At 45.7% G+C, this 14,397-nt stretch overlaps 1 protein-coding gene across 2 annotated transcripts in view; it reads right to left on the bottom strand.

Annotated features, from left to right (window-relative positions):
• Positions 1-1,602: 1,602 nt before the first annotated feature.
• LOC8039686 (sphingomyelin phosphodiesterase 4) overlaps positions 1,603-14,397 on the bottom strand; it is a 43,604-nt gene continuing 30,809 nt past the window's right edge. For both annotated transcript variants that reach the window (XM_029982617.4, XM_029982615.4), the window contains exons 11-16: positions 13,655-13,778; positions 11,139-11,178; positions 9,618-9,793; positions 7,077-7,283; positions 4,285-4,536; positions 1,603-2,589 (exon numbers count right to left, since the gene is read on the bottom strand). In XM_029982617.4, the coding sequence (XP_029838477.3) occupies positions 2,218-2,589; positions 4,285-4,536; positions 7,077-7,283; positions 9,618-9,793; positions 11,139-11,178; positions 13,655-13,778 (1,171 nt within the window). In that variant the 3' untranslated portion in view covers positions 1,603-2,217. The remainder of the gene's footprint in view (positions 2,590-4,284; positions 4,537-7,076; positions 7,284-9,617; positions 9,794-11,138; positions 11,179-13,654; positions 13,779-14,397) is intronic.

Genomic DNA, 14,397 nt, shown 5'->3' with positions numbered 1-14,397 from the left:
GTGATACACATGTGAGCAAGAATCGGGTTGAGTCGCGTTGCCAAGTAGCGTAACCATAGGAACCGCCACCGACAGCCCAATGCCGTGCCGTTCCGTGATAGCGTCAGCGATGGTTGCTATGTTTACGCTACTTGGCGGCGCCATTTTTGCTCCCATGTGCTCCAGGCTTTATCCGAGCAGTCAAAAGCGCTACACGCGCTCCTTCAAAAGCGGCGTGCGCAAGACAGCTGAAAAAAACCCCGTAAGCTGTTTTCCTTTTTTTTTTCTTTGCGTTATGTTTGGGTCAAATGCTTGTGATACTCCAATGCACAGGACGAAAATACGTTTTAGCGTGTTTTCATGGCCCCCGATTTGCCTAAAAAATTTGCCCAACACACACAAAAAAAAAAAAACATGCTGAATTAGTAACCTAAATATTAGGTCGATATAGTATACAAATATTTTTTTTCTTTTTTTTTTTGTGAAATCATTGAATTTACAATTTTCTCCTTCACCCTGTTTTGCAAGCTGAGTCTCTACTGGTAATAAAAAAAAAAAAAAAACTGATGCTAGTGGCAGGCAGGGGTTATCTTTTTGGACTGGAATAAATTACCTACGCATCAAGGAGGATGTAGGGATTGGTTTTCCACGCGCCACACCCGCACGCCTTCCCCGTATAAAAGATTCGAAGTAAATAGCCAAAATAAAGCATTGACGAACGCGTGTGCAAGATGCAATTTGTTTCAGGCATTTGCTTTAGAAAAGGTACTATTGCTGAGGCCAGCACGTGCGGCACGTGGAACACCAAATCCCTGCATTCTCCTTGATGCTCGGGTAATTTCGTAATAGGCCTATTGATCACAAGCAGTTCCATGGTATCAAATGAATGCGTTGAAGCTCGCTCCAGCACCCGCGCAGCAGCGTAAAACAAAAGATCTGCATAGTCTGTTTTTTTGTTTTTTAGACTGCCTGCCAGTGACATTACGGCCCTGAAAAGTGTGGGTATTTTTTAATGTTGGTTTTGGCATCATTTTCCATTTACAGATTTCACAATAACCATTTTGAATTTCGTAATACTAAATAGCACACGGGAAAGGGTAAAGGCATATCATGCGGAAAATCTAGTTAGTTGGAGTAACTCGAAAAATCGCCTAGAATACCCCTTTAACACAACTCAGCTGAGCACAGTGCAAACAGTAAAATTACCCGTGAACATATCTGTGTTTAATTAATTGAAGGTTGCCTCGTAACCATCTTCAAGCTATCAAACAAACACACTGAGGATTAACTGTCGCATCACAAAACAGTGCGCAGCAACGAAATCTCTTTTTGACATTTTTCGAAAAGCTATAGACTTAAGTGCATGGCACTTCGCTCATTCATTTTATTTAAAATAAATTACAAAAAATAAAACGTCAATTTATTGTAGGAAATTGCTTATAAAGATGACAAGCTTGATGAAGTCAATATAACTGTCATGACAAAGGGAACAACCACAGCCAGACTCGATAAATTGCTGCCCCAAAACAAACTGCCCACTCGAAAGGTTATTTACAAGATCTCAACGCGTAAATGCGGCTCCCGCCAACAAATCTATAAAAACAAACAAAAAAGAGAGCCATGTGGGAAACATCCTTGTTTTTTATTGTTTTTGACACGTCGACTGTTCATTTCAAGATCTCAACACGTCGATCGTTTATTTAGCCGTTTAAGAACAGCAAAACATAATCTCAGTTTTGCTGCACTCTATTCCATTCAAGAGATTCAAGAGATAAGCGACACATTCTAGCCCTTATTGCTGCCAGATATTCAATAAGGCACCGGAAGACGGTAAAAAAATAAAACCCCACATCTTACCTGTGTATGGCACACTCTATGCCAGCTTGAGATAAGAGTTGAACAGCAGAAAAGATGCCTGCCCAAATTTCTACCCAGTAAGCCCGCCTCCTTCATACACCATACACCTCACATGCACTACTCCCAGGCACTTCATGAAACGTTTCAGCCAGATACAGCCCGTTCCACCTTACGACGGACCACAGAGGACACGCTTTGGGTCACCTGAGGCAATCCAGCGCACTGCGAGTGCCACGCGACTTTCGGGAGTGGTCGTGCAACACATTCGCAGTGCTGGATTGGCCGGGATGTCTCCTAGTGCTGCTAGCGTCCACCATAAGGTGAAATGGAAGTGTCGACGCACGGACCGGTACAACAGATGAAGGGACGCACCGCTGCACTTCAGCTGTGCAGATGCTCTCGCAGGGACGACGACACCGAGGACCAGGAAAACCCGCGCAGTCCCCAGGACACCGTCGCCCTCGCAAACGTCAGCAGCGCTAACCACACCAGTCCCAAGAAGGCCACCAGCAGGGGGCTGTAGCCCCACGTGTAGGCGAAGAAGAGCAGGAACCCCAGGAAGCCGAGGCCCTGTTTCTGGGCCAGGGGCCTGAGGCAGACCCTCGGGGGAAGGCGGATTGTCTCACGTACAGGGGCCCGATCCCCTCCGGTCTTGGTCACCCTCTGGTAGGTCGTGGGCGGGCAGAGCAGCTGCCTGGCCAGGTGGCCCGAGAAGCTGTCCCCCTGGTACAGGGCCTGCATGACCGGACCGTACTGGCGGCGGTCGGGCACGGCCTTTAGTTCCCTCGAGATTCGACTCTATAATTAGCATTATTTCATGAACAAACAAATTACCACATTTTCCGGTCTCGAGTCCTTTGCATACGTCGCACGCCCCTTATAAACAACCGTTTTCACGAAAAAGTCGTTTCTACTATAGCTATGAGAGAAATGGGCCGCTGCAAGTGTCGTGACCACCGACTCTCTAATCATTGAAACAGTATGTACTAAGTTGCACTTATATATTTGTACAATCAATGCACCAAAACTACATCGATAATCCCGTGCAGGGAGAGACAGAAAAATAAATTATGGTTCTGGAGAGATTGCAGCTTTAAAAACGGTGCTGGATACTTTTACACTCGCACATGTGTATTATAATCGCGACATGTGTGCAAGCAAGAGCAAGTTTCAATATTCTCGCCAACGAATGGAACGAGAAATATAATCCCCATGACAAACATGAGCAGTTCAGGTCCACACCCCTCAATAAGACGTATTTAAAATTTATTTCAGTTGCACGGCAATGTAAAACGCGCCAGTGGAAAAGAAAAAAAAAGAGCAACTTACACATAGAAAAATGCGGTATATCTGGCAAATGTTGAAAACATCTGTTTGTTCCTAAATTGCGCTTCTACAAGAATTAACAACAAGGTGCCCCAGGAATTGGCCGGCTCAACCCAGTTTGATGACTACAGGCAAAATTAAATTGCTCTCTACGGTCGCCGCCACGAAGAGAAAGGCAGGAAGAATTTCAAGTGTCCCACTTCCGGCATGAGCTTCAGAAGCTTCCCACTTTGACAGCACATCGACTTGCCGTGAGCTTCGTGCGTGCACGCACAGCCAAAGCACACCGAAATGGTACGACGAGCCTCTGCCAGAAGCCGGGCGCCCAAAAAAGACCATTTTGGCATTCTCGTCCTGTCAATGACCACAAAAGCAGAAGCGCGTTTATGCGCACTTCGTCGAAGATAGCGGGGCGCTTTTGTTGTGAGGAGATTGCCTTAGTCTTCCCCGTCAAGGTGTCTGCAGAGTGGGTACTCGCCGTCGTAGAGCGGCGATGAGTCGCCGAATGGGTGCTTCCACGAAGCTGTACTTTGGCGCAAAAAGCGACCCCACCGACCGGCGACGCCGACGTGAAACGCGAAACGAACGAAGAAGCGTGCGCAGCACCAAGTTGGCGCTCAAGGGCTCAAATTTGTGTTTCGTTTGTATAAAGAGCCTAGATTTAAGAGAGGGGACAACTGCTTGATTGAGGTCATGTGGTTCGTGGGTTGCGGTCGCAAAACGAGCCCGCAAGGAGTCAAAAGTGTTTTCCGTTTGCTAACGTGTCCGCACATTTAAAGGTACACAGCTCCTTTATATGTGCGCCTTAGATGATCCACGATTTTGAATATATTTGGTGCAGATAGTTTGAACGCCACATGACTGTGGAAAAAAGAGTGAGCGCTTCTGAAACTGGTCAATGCTCGACCGGCGGCGGTTTTCCGGTGGAAAGAAAATGGATTTCGAGCCACAAATTGTGTTCTGCATAGTTGGGCTCTTATAGGTCATGTTCAAACAAAAACATCGGCAAGCATAAGTACCCTGTCAACGTCCCTGTAGACATTTACTCTCAGTTCCACCTTCCTCCGCCATTTTTTATCCGCAACAATCCTAAAGAAAAGGCGAGACCGAGCCAGCCCCCACCTTGTCGTTGAGGTAGCAGGAGAGGGCGTGGAGAATCCGGACGAGAAAGGTGATCTCGTAGCTACGGATCGGCTGGGTGTCTGGGTTGCCCTGGTAGCCGACGTTGCAGGGCCTCTGTCTGGCCACCCTCTGCACGCTCCGTTGGAGGAAGCTCAGGTCTCGGGAGTCCGCCACGTCCCTCCCCGGCTCGGACCGTGTCAAGGGGGAGTCGAGCGTCGTTGATCCGAGGCTCGAGATGGACGGTAACTGGAGCTGGGGTGCAGTTTGTATTTGAGTGACGGCAAAATGCAAGCAAATTGCTGGGCAACTACATTAACCGTGAAACATGTGGTTTCAGTCCAATTCCTCCGGGATTGATGTCTATGCTCTTGGCACTCATCGTTGGTTTGTTTGGTGACTGGCGTGTTCACTCTATACCAATTCCTGTAATGGAGATACCGGCGTTGACCCGGGTTTTAAACCTCTGGCACTCTTCCAGAACCTGAACCAGCCAATCGGCCTGGAGCTAGGGGGTGTGACATCATCACACGGCTCGGCCAATCAGCATTGAGTTAATTGGCGGCTTCACTATTCAACTCCACAAATTTCTAGACCCACCCTGATGACAGAAAGCATGTTTTACGTGAAGAGTGTGTGCACACTAAAGGACGAAACATGCTTTCTGAAACAACAGCCGGAGAAGTTACTAATAGTTCAGTTCTGCTTTTTCTTCTCTCGGAAACAAGTCGTTGCTTGTTATGAATTTGTCATGTATGGGAACGGTGGTCCGGCAGCGGGCCTACAAATGCATTCTGAGAAGAGCTACGCATTCACAGGCAGCCATAACAAGAGGAACAAAGGACAGGTTGCAAGCTAGAAAAAAGCTAAAAAAGATCACTTTATGTACTGCACATCTTCCAGAATCATGATACGAGGGTTGTACAAAAGGTAACGCAAAAGTTTGCATTTTTTTTATAAACAAACATGGATAAGTAAAATGACACTTTCTTCAGGTAACTCTTCCTCTATACAAAGGCTTTACCCAGCACAGTCTCCATCACCAGCGATGTATCTGCACCATCGCTGAGCCCTATTTTAAAATTTTCTTCGAAAAAATACACAGAATGTATAGTTACAGTGGAATCTCGTTGATATGGTTCTGCATAATGCATTTTTCAGTATAATATACTTTTTTTTTTTATCCCTTCTAAACGTTTTATAGGAACAATGTATTCCGATACGGCTGCTACGGTCATATTTTCGCTTGGGATTTGATAATACGACTGCAGAAATGGGTTCTCACGAAAAAATATACCTGTATATTCCAGTTACTCTTGTCAGTGACAGGTTAAGTGTACTGTAGAGTGGAAGCTCCTCCCACCCCTTTCCACTTTAGCAGAGCTAACAACGCTGGGGAGGAGGTCCCCTCCTCTTCAGCATTCACTCTACCCAAGTAAAAAGGGGTGGAAGGAGCTTCCACTCTACTCTTAACCTGCAACCAACTATAGCTCAAATCAGATTCTAAAAAACAACAAACGAACTGTTGTACAGTCAGCGACAGCGCGGCTGCTACAGCCACAGCCAGCATGGCTAGAGAACCACAGTTAGGGCTAGGGTGTTCTATCATGGCCGCCAATGCATCCAGCCAGCCGGCGGAAAGTAGAGTAGGTTTTCAAGCATGTGACCACAAAGAATAGTTACGTGTGGTGCATCCAGTAGAGCTGGAGAGCACGCCTTTCTAGTGCAACTAGCTTCCCACACCTCCTCCATTGTTCTCTGGTTGGATTGTAGTCAAGCATGTTTTCTCCCGGTGCTCCCGTTTGTACACCACAATTGACGGCCCTCATGGTACAGTAACCACCGTGAAAATGTAAAACAAATGAAAACCGCTGACTTTGACAGAAAAACGAGACACATTTGCAAGGTCGAAGAAGACCCAACGAAGAAACAAGTAGGTCCGGCAAGCGAACTTGGTTTGCCGGTCCCAACACTCAACATTATCATAGGCAAGCGGGAAGAAACCCGCAAGAAGTTGCAAGTCTTCGAGACTAGCGTAAAGCAAACAAGAGGTGCGCAGCATGAACAGATGGAAGAAATCCTCCTGGCTTGGTTCAAAAAAGTATGAGTGGTGACGATGATGAAAACACCAAGGACTCGGAAACAACTGCAGTAATCGTCGTACAACAACTGCCAGCGACGCGTTCGAAGTGTTGGACACTCTTCGGACTTTCGTCGCAAATGCCGAGCTAAGCGACCAAACTGTGGCTCTTCTTTTTAACTTTTAAAAGCACCTGTTTATGGACACTGAAAAGAAAAAAAGTCCAGTGGAAGGTGACAAACTATTTAAAGGTCTCAGAATAAAAGCAAGTTTCTCAGCACGTATGCATTTTCATGGTTTTTAGGATACCGTTTGACTAATACAATTTTTGAGTAATATGTTTTTGTTTTCTTTTGGTTAACATGAAAATTGTATTAAGGAGATTCCACTGTATCTGCTTATCTTATGTAGCATAAATGAACTCTGCACAAATTTTGGCGCCTCGATTCTATGAACATCGTTGTGCATATTCCTGAAAGAAAACACTGCCAAAGCTAGCGCTCTAGCAAGAGTGGAATGCCGAGTCCTGCTAGGTCTACTGAAGACAGATGTCGAAAAAAAAAGAAGGCACATAATACAAAGCAAAATTATCTTTCAAAAATTGTCTTAACTACTATTTCAATGTTTTGACAAGATTGCCAGTGTTCTGGCAGCTTGACTAATAACTCTCCAAGAACTCTGGGTTTCTTTCCGCCGGCAGATGCCCCCTACCAACCTTGAAGAGGTGGCAGAGGTCATTGGTGGCCGACTGAAGGTAGGAGAGGGTGCGTCGCAGCTCCAGTGCCTCATCCTGGGGACCCCAGGCCCCCAGGAATGTCCCCAGACGGCCCCACCAGGAGACAGACTCCTGGGGCCCATGGACCTGGCGCTCTATGTCCAGTGCCTGCCAGGCCTGGGACAGCAACCGCACAAGTTGATTCACCTGGAGCAGACAGTGCACCGAAGTCAGTTTGCACGCAGAAGCCGGTCTGCCAATCAGGAGCACATTAGACCCTTTCGGAAATTCAGTGCCACCTGGTGGATCGCACGTCGGACTAAAGTTTTGAGCGCTAACGGCGGTAAAAACCTAGTATCTACCAGGGCACCGTCACTTTCGTACGTCACTGTTTGACAATTCACCATATTGTTGTTATGAGCTGTCTGGGATATGCAGAAAGTGAGCATTCCAAGGATTCCCATAGCCTCAAACATGTAGCGCACAGAAGCTTACAAGTTTCACCACGCTGATGTCGAACAATAAAACAGCTGATTAATGTTTCAAACGCCCAGGTTTGGCACCATTCCTATATCAACTCAGTTGTGGAACTTTCCATAGACGCCGTACATTGGAGGCAGTCCGAAATCGTGTCCGATTCTTTTGCGATGAGGTGGCACTGCCGGCGCATTAATCCGCACAATTTTGTCTGCTACGGCTCCGCGGCCACCAACCGCTGCAACTGTTTGCGAGTCCCAACCCGACTTCTCGGCGACCAGCATGGTTTACGGTTGGTTTTTTCCCTTTCGCCAGTAAAAATACAACTTGAGCATGATAAGCGGCAGAACCATGACGGCATATGCTTTGTATTATTTCAAAACGCCGCCGCATTAGCTGTGCTGACAGCACGAAGCGTTTCGAACAACCCAAATTCGTTGGCGCCACAATCCGGTGGCGTCGACACTCTGGTGCGCCAGCACGCCACCGGCATATTTCAATAAGGTTGTACACTCACGGATTGTCGCTTCATAAGTTTTGAGCAATGTGTGAACTCTGATGTCCTGGTATAAGCTTCTCTGCGTTGTTTTTCCAAGGCGTGAAATGTGCGGACGTTCCCGTCGCAGCAGTTGCAAACAACCGAAGGAACGTTCGCGCGCGCGCGAACATTATTTTGCGTTGACAGCAGACGACACTTGGAATGTGGTTCAGAGTCAACAGGAACACAGATTCAATTTTTATTGGTTAAAACAAGTATCGGAATTTCTCATATGTGACTACCAACTGCAGCAGAAACAATTCAAAAGTAGTCTGCTACTGTCAGAAAAAGCGCCACGAACATCCGTAAGCTCAGTAGGCCAGATGCAACGGCCACAAGCGCGCCGTCAATGATGATGATAGTGAGTATTAATGCGGAGCGCACGCCCTCTAACAGGCGCCACGCAAAGGGACCCCCCTCCGGAGCGGAGTTCCAGAACTGAGTTGGTTCTAATAACGTTGCAGGTTTAGCACAGATACCGGTCTTCAACTTCTTTCTTTATCAGTCACCATAAGGCCACCATTAGCAGGGACGACGACACTATATGCTCAGATGATGAATCATCAAAGTGGCCAGACTGAATGTTAGAAAGGGACCATTACTCAAATGTTTTCAAGCTCGCTCTTCAAACTTTGGAAAAAGCAAAATTTTGACACATAGCATTTATTATTAGTAGACCTTGATTTAATAGACCCACCTCACCAAGCATTCGGCGCATGCGTGACGCCGCCATAACTTTAGTTCGCAGGATACAGGCAGCAGTGCACAAGACGGCTTGTGCCGCATCATGCTCCACACGCACAGAGCTCCAGCGAGGTTGTCGCACGTGCAGGAAGACTAAAGCTCCCTCGATGCATTGTGGCCGCAGTGGCGTAGTCAAGCTAGCTGGTGAGATCTGTCTATTCATTTATTCAAAAAAAAAAGGCTATCCCTTTTTATGGCACAGACTTGAGGCAGCTACTTTCCTGCAGAGTCGCGGAGGCAAATCATTGGAACTAACAAAAGATGACCGCTGACTGCCGAGATGATTATGATGTATTTTGGGTTCAAACATTACTTTCATCTAGGATGACGAGCATGACATTCCCATACCAAAAATCTCAGAGCACATCTAATTTCCGAGCCCCAATAGTTATCGGATGGCGCCTCGTCCTTCACCGGGTAATGCGAGAAATGATAGGCTCCTTGTGGGCATTGTAGAAAAGCATGTGTGAAAACTTTCTGCATAAACATATTCACCTACAATTTTACAGTAAGTAGTCTAAGCTCATTACAACAGACCTGGTCACAACAAACATTTGGATATAACATAGTACTGATTTGTGATGTTCAGTTGTTTTTCCTGTATGTACCATTGACTAACTCCATATCTGCATAAAGCATACTCCTTTTACAACAGACCGAAATCTTTGTCAAAATCAGGGTCTGTTATAACGAGCTCAGACTGTACAATATTTGCAATACCTATGGCGATTCCAGAAGCAGGCTACGCAAAAAAAAGGGAAGTGATGGTAAGAGGCGCACACCTTGGAGCGGACGTCCTCGCCAAACATGGGCTGGTAGACGAAGCCGGGCTCTTCCAGGTCCCCCATCTGCTGACGCACCACGTTGGCAGTTGTGGCGCTCACAGCCCGCCGCAGCAGGGTGCTGGCCCCCAGCTGGGGCGAGCTGGGCACGCTGCTCCCGCCCATGCTGCCTTCCGCTGTGAACGAGAGACTGCAGTTCAGCCGAAGGCGACTAGCGCGACCTTAGTAGACAGTTGTGGAAAGAGTGTAAGCATGTCAGAGGCAGCAGTGTAAGGTTTTCACTAATGATGCGAGTCTCCAGCACTCCAATAAAGGTGCACAACTTCTCATGGTCAATAATCGATCACTCTCATCAGCCCGCTTGCAAACAAAGTCCTAATCCAAGGATATTCGCGCTTTAAGGCCTTTCTTAATCTGAGCCGTGACTAACATAACATATGGCTGCTTTTTGGTGATGCCCTAAAAAAGGTGAAATCCGGTAGGATTCTCTTTAATCGTAAGCCATAGGTGGGGCTCAGTGTTTTCGGACTTTATTTTTTGTCAAATTCGGAGGGTGTTTTTCGGAGTTTATTTTTTGCCGAAGATTCTGAGTTTATCGGAGTTTATATTTTTTTAATTCCCAATTCTCCGAAATTCGGAGTTTAATTTCGCTTTGTGTCCTTTTAAAAATAAATAAATAATTAATAACCGAATGTAAACGTATGCCAGATAAAAGTGGATAAAATCCACGACAAAAATCACACACAAGTGACGCTTCGATAAACGTCGATACCCTAAAATCAATGAACTCCCGGAGGTAGTCGCTAGGATACTTGTAGTCATCGCATCCTATTCCATCAAGCTAGCCCACGGCCGTACGAAGTGGAGTGGTTAAGGAGGTAATAGAGAGTTCGAACTGTCCCTCTTCCCAATTTTATACAATCCCTATGGTCCATAGCTTTCACTGTTACTAAAACATACCCTTTCCTTTCTCTAAATCACAAATCGCATAGCCCGAACTGGACACCAAAAAGAGTGGCTTTTGTCGTGACCCGAATGTACAACGAACGGCCTGTTCCCCTGAATCAACCTTGAAGAGACAAGCGGCAAGACCCCTTTTGACAACAGTCCGAGACTTGAAAGATAGTTATGGTGGAATTTTCCCAGGACCATTGGCTCTGTGCTGATCAAACTGTAAAAAAAAAAAAAATAATAAAGTCTTTTACACTTTTTTTTTTTTACCCGGCGGGGGGGGGGGGGGGGGGGGGGGGGGAAGGTGGGGGGGGGGGGGGGGAGTGTGGCATTGACACATAAATATTCAGTTTATCGGATAAATGCGAATTGACCAAAATTTTACCGACAGGTGTTTTTCGGAGTGTTTCGGATTTATCCGAAAACACGGAGCCCTAGCCATAAGGCAGCTTCTAAATCTAGGCTCTCGAAAAGGGAGACTACTTGGTTCAGTCATTTTTTGACAAAGTGTTTCTCTAGAAAAGTCTCCACAGACAGAACCTCCATAAGTACTAAACATCCCAAACTCACCTTCCATGATCATGGAAGCAAGGTTTTCCTGCGACAGGACCTGCGGCACACAACACGACGTTAGTCCAAAGGAAGAGTACTAACTAAGTGGAGTAGTTCGTGGACGACATGCTTCTGGACGGTACATATTAATCCAGCATTTTATGTTGCCAAAAGCTATCCAGTTTAAATGTTGTACAGCTAGTGCATTTGGCTCCCATTTAGGCCATTTGGAAATGCAGTCTTTCCAGTTGCTTAGCACAACGAAACAACCAGAACTGAAAAGAAATGAGTGAGACCATGGTATGCTCGCAATACAAACACCAAATTAATTAATGATTTCCCAGCACATGCACTGATGCAAAACAATGTTAACCTGGAAGAGATACGAGCACAAATGCCACTAGTGTCACCCCATGCTGGCAAGTCAAATGACCGGCAAGGACTTCCAGTCCTTTACGAAAATTACGAAAACAAACACCAAGGATCATAAAACATAAAAGAGCCTTTTAGGCAAGAAATCCAGACATTTGCAAATACGTACAGAACACAGCATTTGGTAAGAATTTTTTTCAATCTGTTGTTTGGTTATGGCCTCCCCCAAATGCTAAGCAATAGAAGGCACTTATACAGTAAAACTAGATCTAGCGAAGCTGAGGAATTGTGCGAATTATTCTGTTAAATCGAGAATTTCGTTAAATTGAAGATGTCGTTTTTCAGCCCTAAAACCTAGCTTTAACGTAATTGCATGTAAAGAGCTTATACCACGATACTGCAGACCTGAAGTGGTCATGTGCCGAAAATCTGATTTACACGTGAATGGATTTAGTGTGACGACGACCTGCACCACTAGTGCGTGGAGAAAACCATAACATTCTCGAGGAAACGAATTAAGGTTTCTTTCTCACGCCACAACCTGTGCCCCTTGATCCGCCAATTGTGAGAGCCAGCCAGGGCTCTCTTTGAAGACCACATACCCGTCAGAGACATGAAAAGGGTGTCCTTTTAAGTCCAAGCACGAATGATTTCGACAATAACGGGGGGAAGGGGGGGCGGGGGGGCACCACGTAACCGAACTGAAACTGAACGACGGCAAACTTCATTGGTGCCATCTGTCGCGTGCGACATTGATCTGGTTGTTGAAACATTCTACAGTCGCCGACCAATTTTTCAGACGCCGATAATTCAGACTTGTTTGATATTTCGGACCTAAAGGAGGAACCATGAGCTACCCGATAGAAATAGCGCAAATTCACGACCGATGTTTCGGACAACTTAAAATTTGAACATTCAATTTTTCGGACAAAATCGTCGTGAGTGATCAGCGGAAAACACCACCGCAAAACGGACGTTTTGAATTCTATGTTGGCTGCACATGGATTGGCTTGGCAGGCCTAATTGAGTACTGCTAAGTCCTACTGCTAGGTGATGATGTAAGTTGTTTTTTTTTTTTTTTTTTTTTTTCTAGCTGCGTATTATTATCATTATTTTTGTTGTTACCATTTTGCTTTGTTAATTCACCACTGCAGTCGTGAACTTGCACCTCATCTCGATCTCGTCTCGGTGAATCATGTTTTCGGACTATGCTGGCTTGGACGTCATTGCCCATCTGTTCTTCCGCCACCGCGATGTGTCACTAAGAAGCGCAGAAAGTATTTGACCATAACGCTAGGAAAGGAGGCGGCAGTTCTCAAGTTAATAGAAAGTTGCCAAACGCAAACGGAGGCATAACCTGAAGCAAGGCACTATTTATGGCTTTTTTAAGCCCGCTTAGACGTAATAAAGGCAGGTTTTTAATCTGTTAATTTTGCCGACTGCTCTGTTATTCGGATGCTTTTTTGGTCCCTGCAAAGTCCGAAAAATCAGTCGGTGACTGTATTTATATGAAAATTAAATAAGCACCCGTCTCCCTCGACTCTAGTCATTCGAGACGCTTGCGGCGGTAATGAAACCTTGTGAAACGGCTCTTTCCATCTGGTACATAACTGACTAGAAGCCCAAAGTGTAGAGTTTGTTTTTTCGTAAAAACGAAACTGGGTTCGCATGATCTTATTGCTGGCATGTGAGCAACAAACTTTGAGGCCTTCTAAACAAAATATTATTAAAATTACCCCTTTTTTTTTCACTTATGATTTTTTTCAGAAATTGGGTATGCAGCTAAATTTATTTTGTTATTTCTAGTTCATAAAAGCACTGAGCCTTATGGGAATCGGGGGAAATTAGAATTTGTTTGTTAAATTATGAAGTTCGTAATATCTGGTGTCGTAAATTCAACTTTCAACTGTAGTCATGTTAGTAATAGTCATTAGTTAAATTATAGCAACACTTTGCCCAGTTACTTATGTAGGGTTTACTGCTGAAAAAACCTGTGTATATAGTGACACTCCTGTTGCACAAGTCACAAACTGAAATATCCAAGAACAAGCATGGTGACTATAACTGGATTTCAAGTCAGTTGCAAGCTCTCGGATGATATGCATCGCTGCCTCGGGTCCAGCACCAGCATGTGGTGCGGAAAGGGATGCGGTGCAGCCCACCTTGGTAACCCTGTAGAGCATGAAGGAGTTGCGTCGGCTGGCCAGGTCCATGCGGAAGAAGCGCGGCAACAGAACACCAAACAGGGCAGTGTAGAACAGCAGGTTCTCCTGCACAAAGGGCTGCCTGCACACAGCCAGGGCACAAAGAGCAACAAAATGCCCGGGGTCAAAAGCAAGCAACCACGAAACAAGAACATGCCCATTCATCCAGAAACATGAAGAGTACAACAAAAGGAGCGCTCTATTTTACGCGTCTCGGTAACCACGACCAAACTTCTTCATCTACAGCATATCCCGAGAAAACATTTACAAGGTTTTTATCCACTACAAAAATAAACGACGCATCACCAAATGCCGAGTCTCTGCCCAAATGTGGCGCTGACAGTTTCAAAGTTTCAGAACTAACCGTTACCTCATTCAAAAGTTGGAAGAAATTTCCTGAAAATTCCAATGGGAAAATAAGACCCGGTCTTGGTAACTGGCACCATTCAAGTCACGTATTCGAGGGCTCCGTCAGCCAAATTTCAGAAATCACTTTAAACTTTTTATTAGGAGAATGGTTTATTTTGAAATTTTGGCATCTGGCTCAGGCTGCTAGTGCTATTCGCGACTCTAGCGAACCATAGGGGGCGCCACCCCCAAACAAACATGGCGGCAGAGTCCAGGTCGCGTCGGCTCGGCCGGGCCGCCTGAATGGGTGGCGCATTCAATTTAACAAATTTTCTTTTGTTGAATGCCCAATT

Source organism: Ixodes scapularis, unplaced genomic scaffold (assembly GCF_016920785.2).
Source record: "Ixodes scapularis isolate PalLabHiFi unplaced genomic scaffold, ASM1692078v2 PGA_scaffold1__304_contigs__length_218370807, whole genome shotgun sequence".
NCBI lineage: Eukaryota > Metazoa > Arthropoda > Arachnida > Ixodida > Ixodidae > Ixodes > Ixodes scapularis.
Note: the sequence above shows the minus strand (reverse complement) of the source record. Positions and strands in the feature narration are given on the sequence as shown.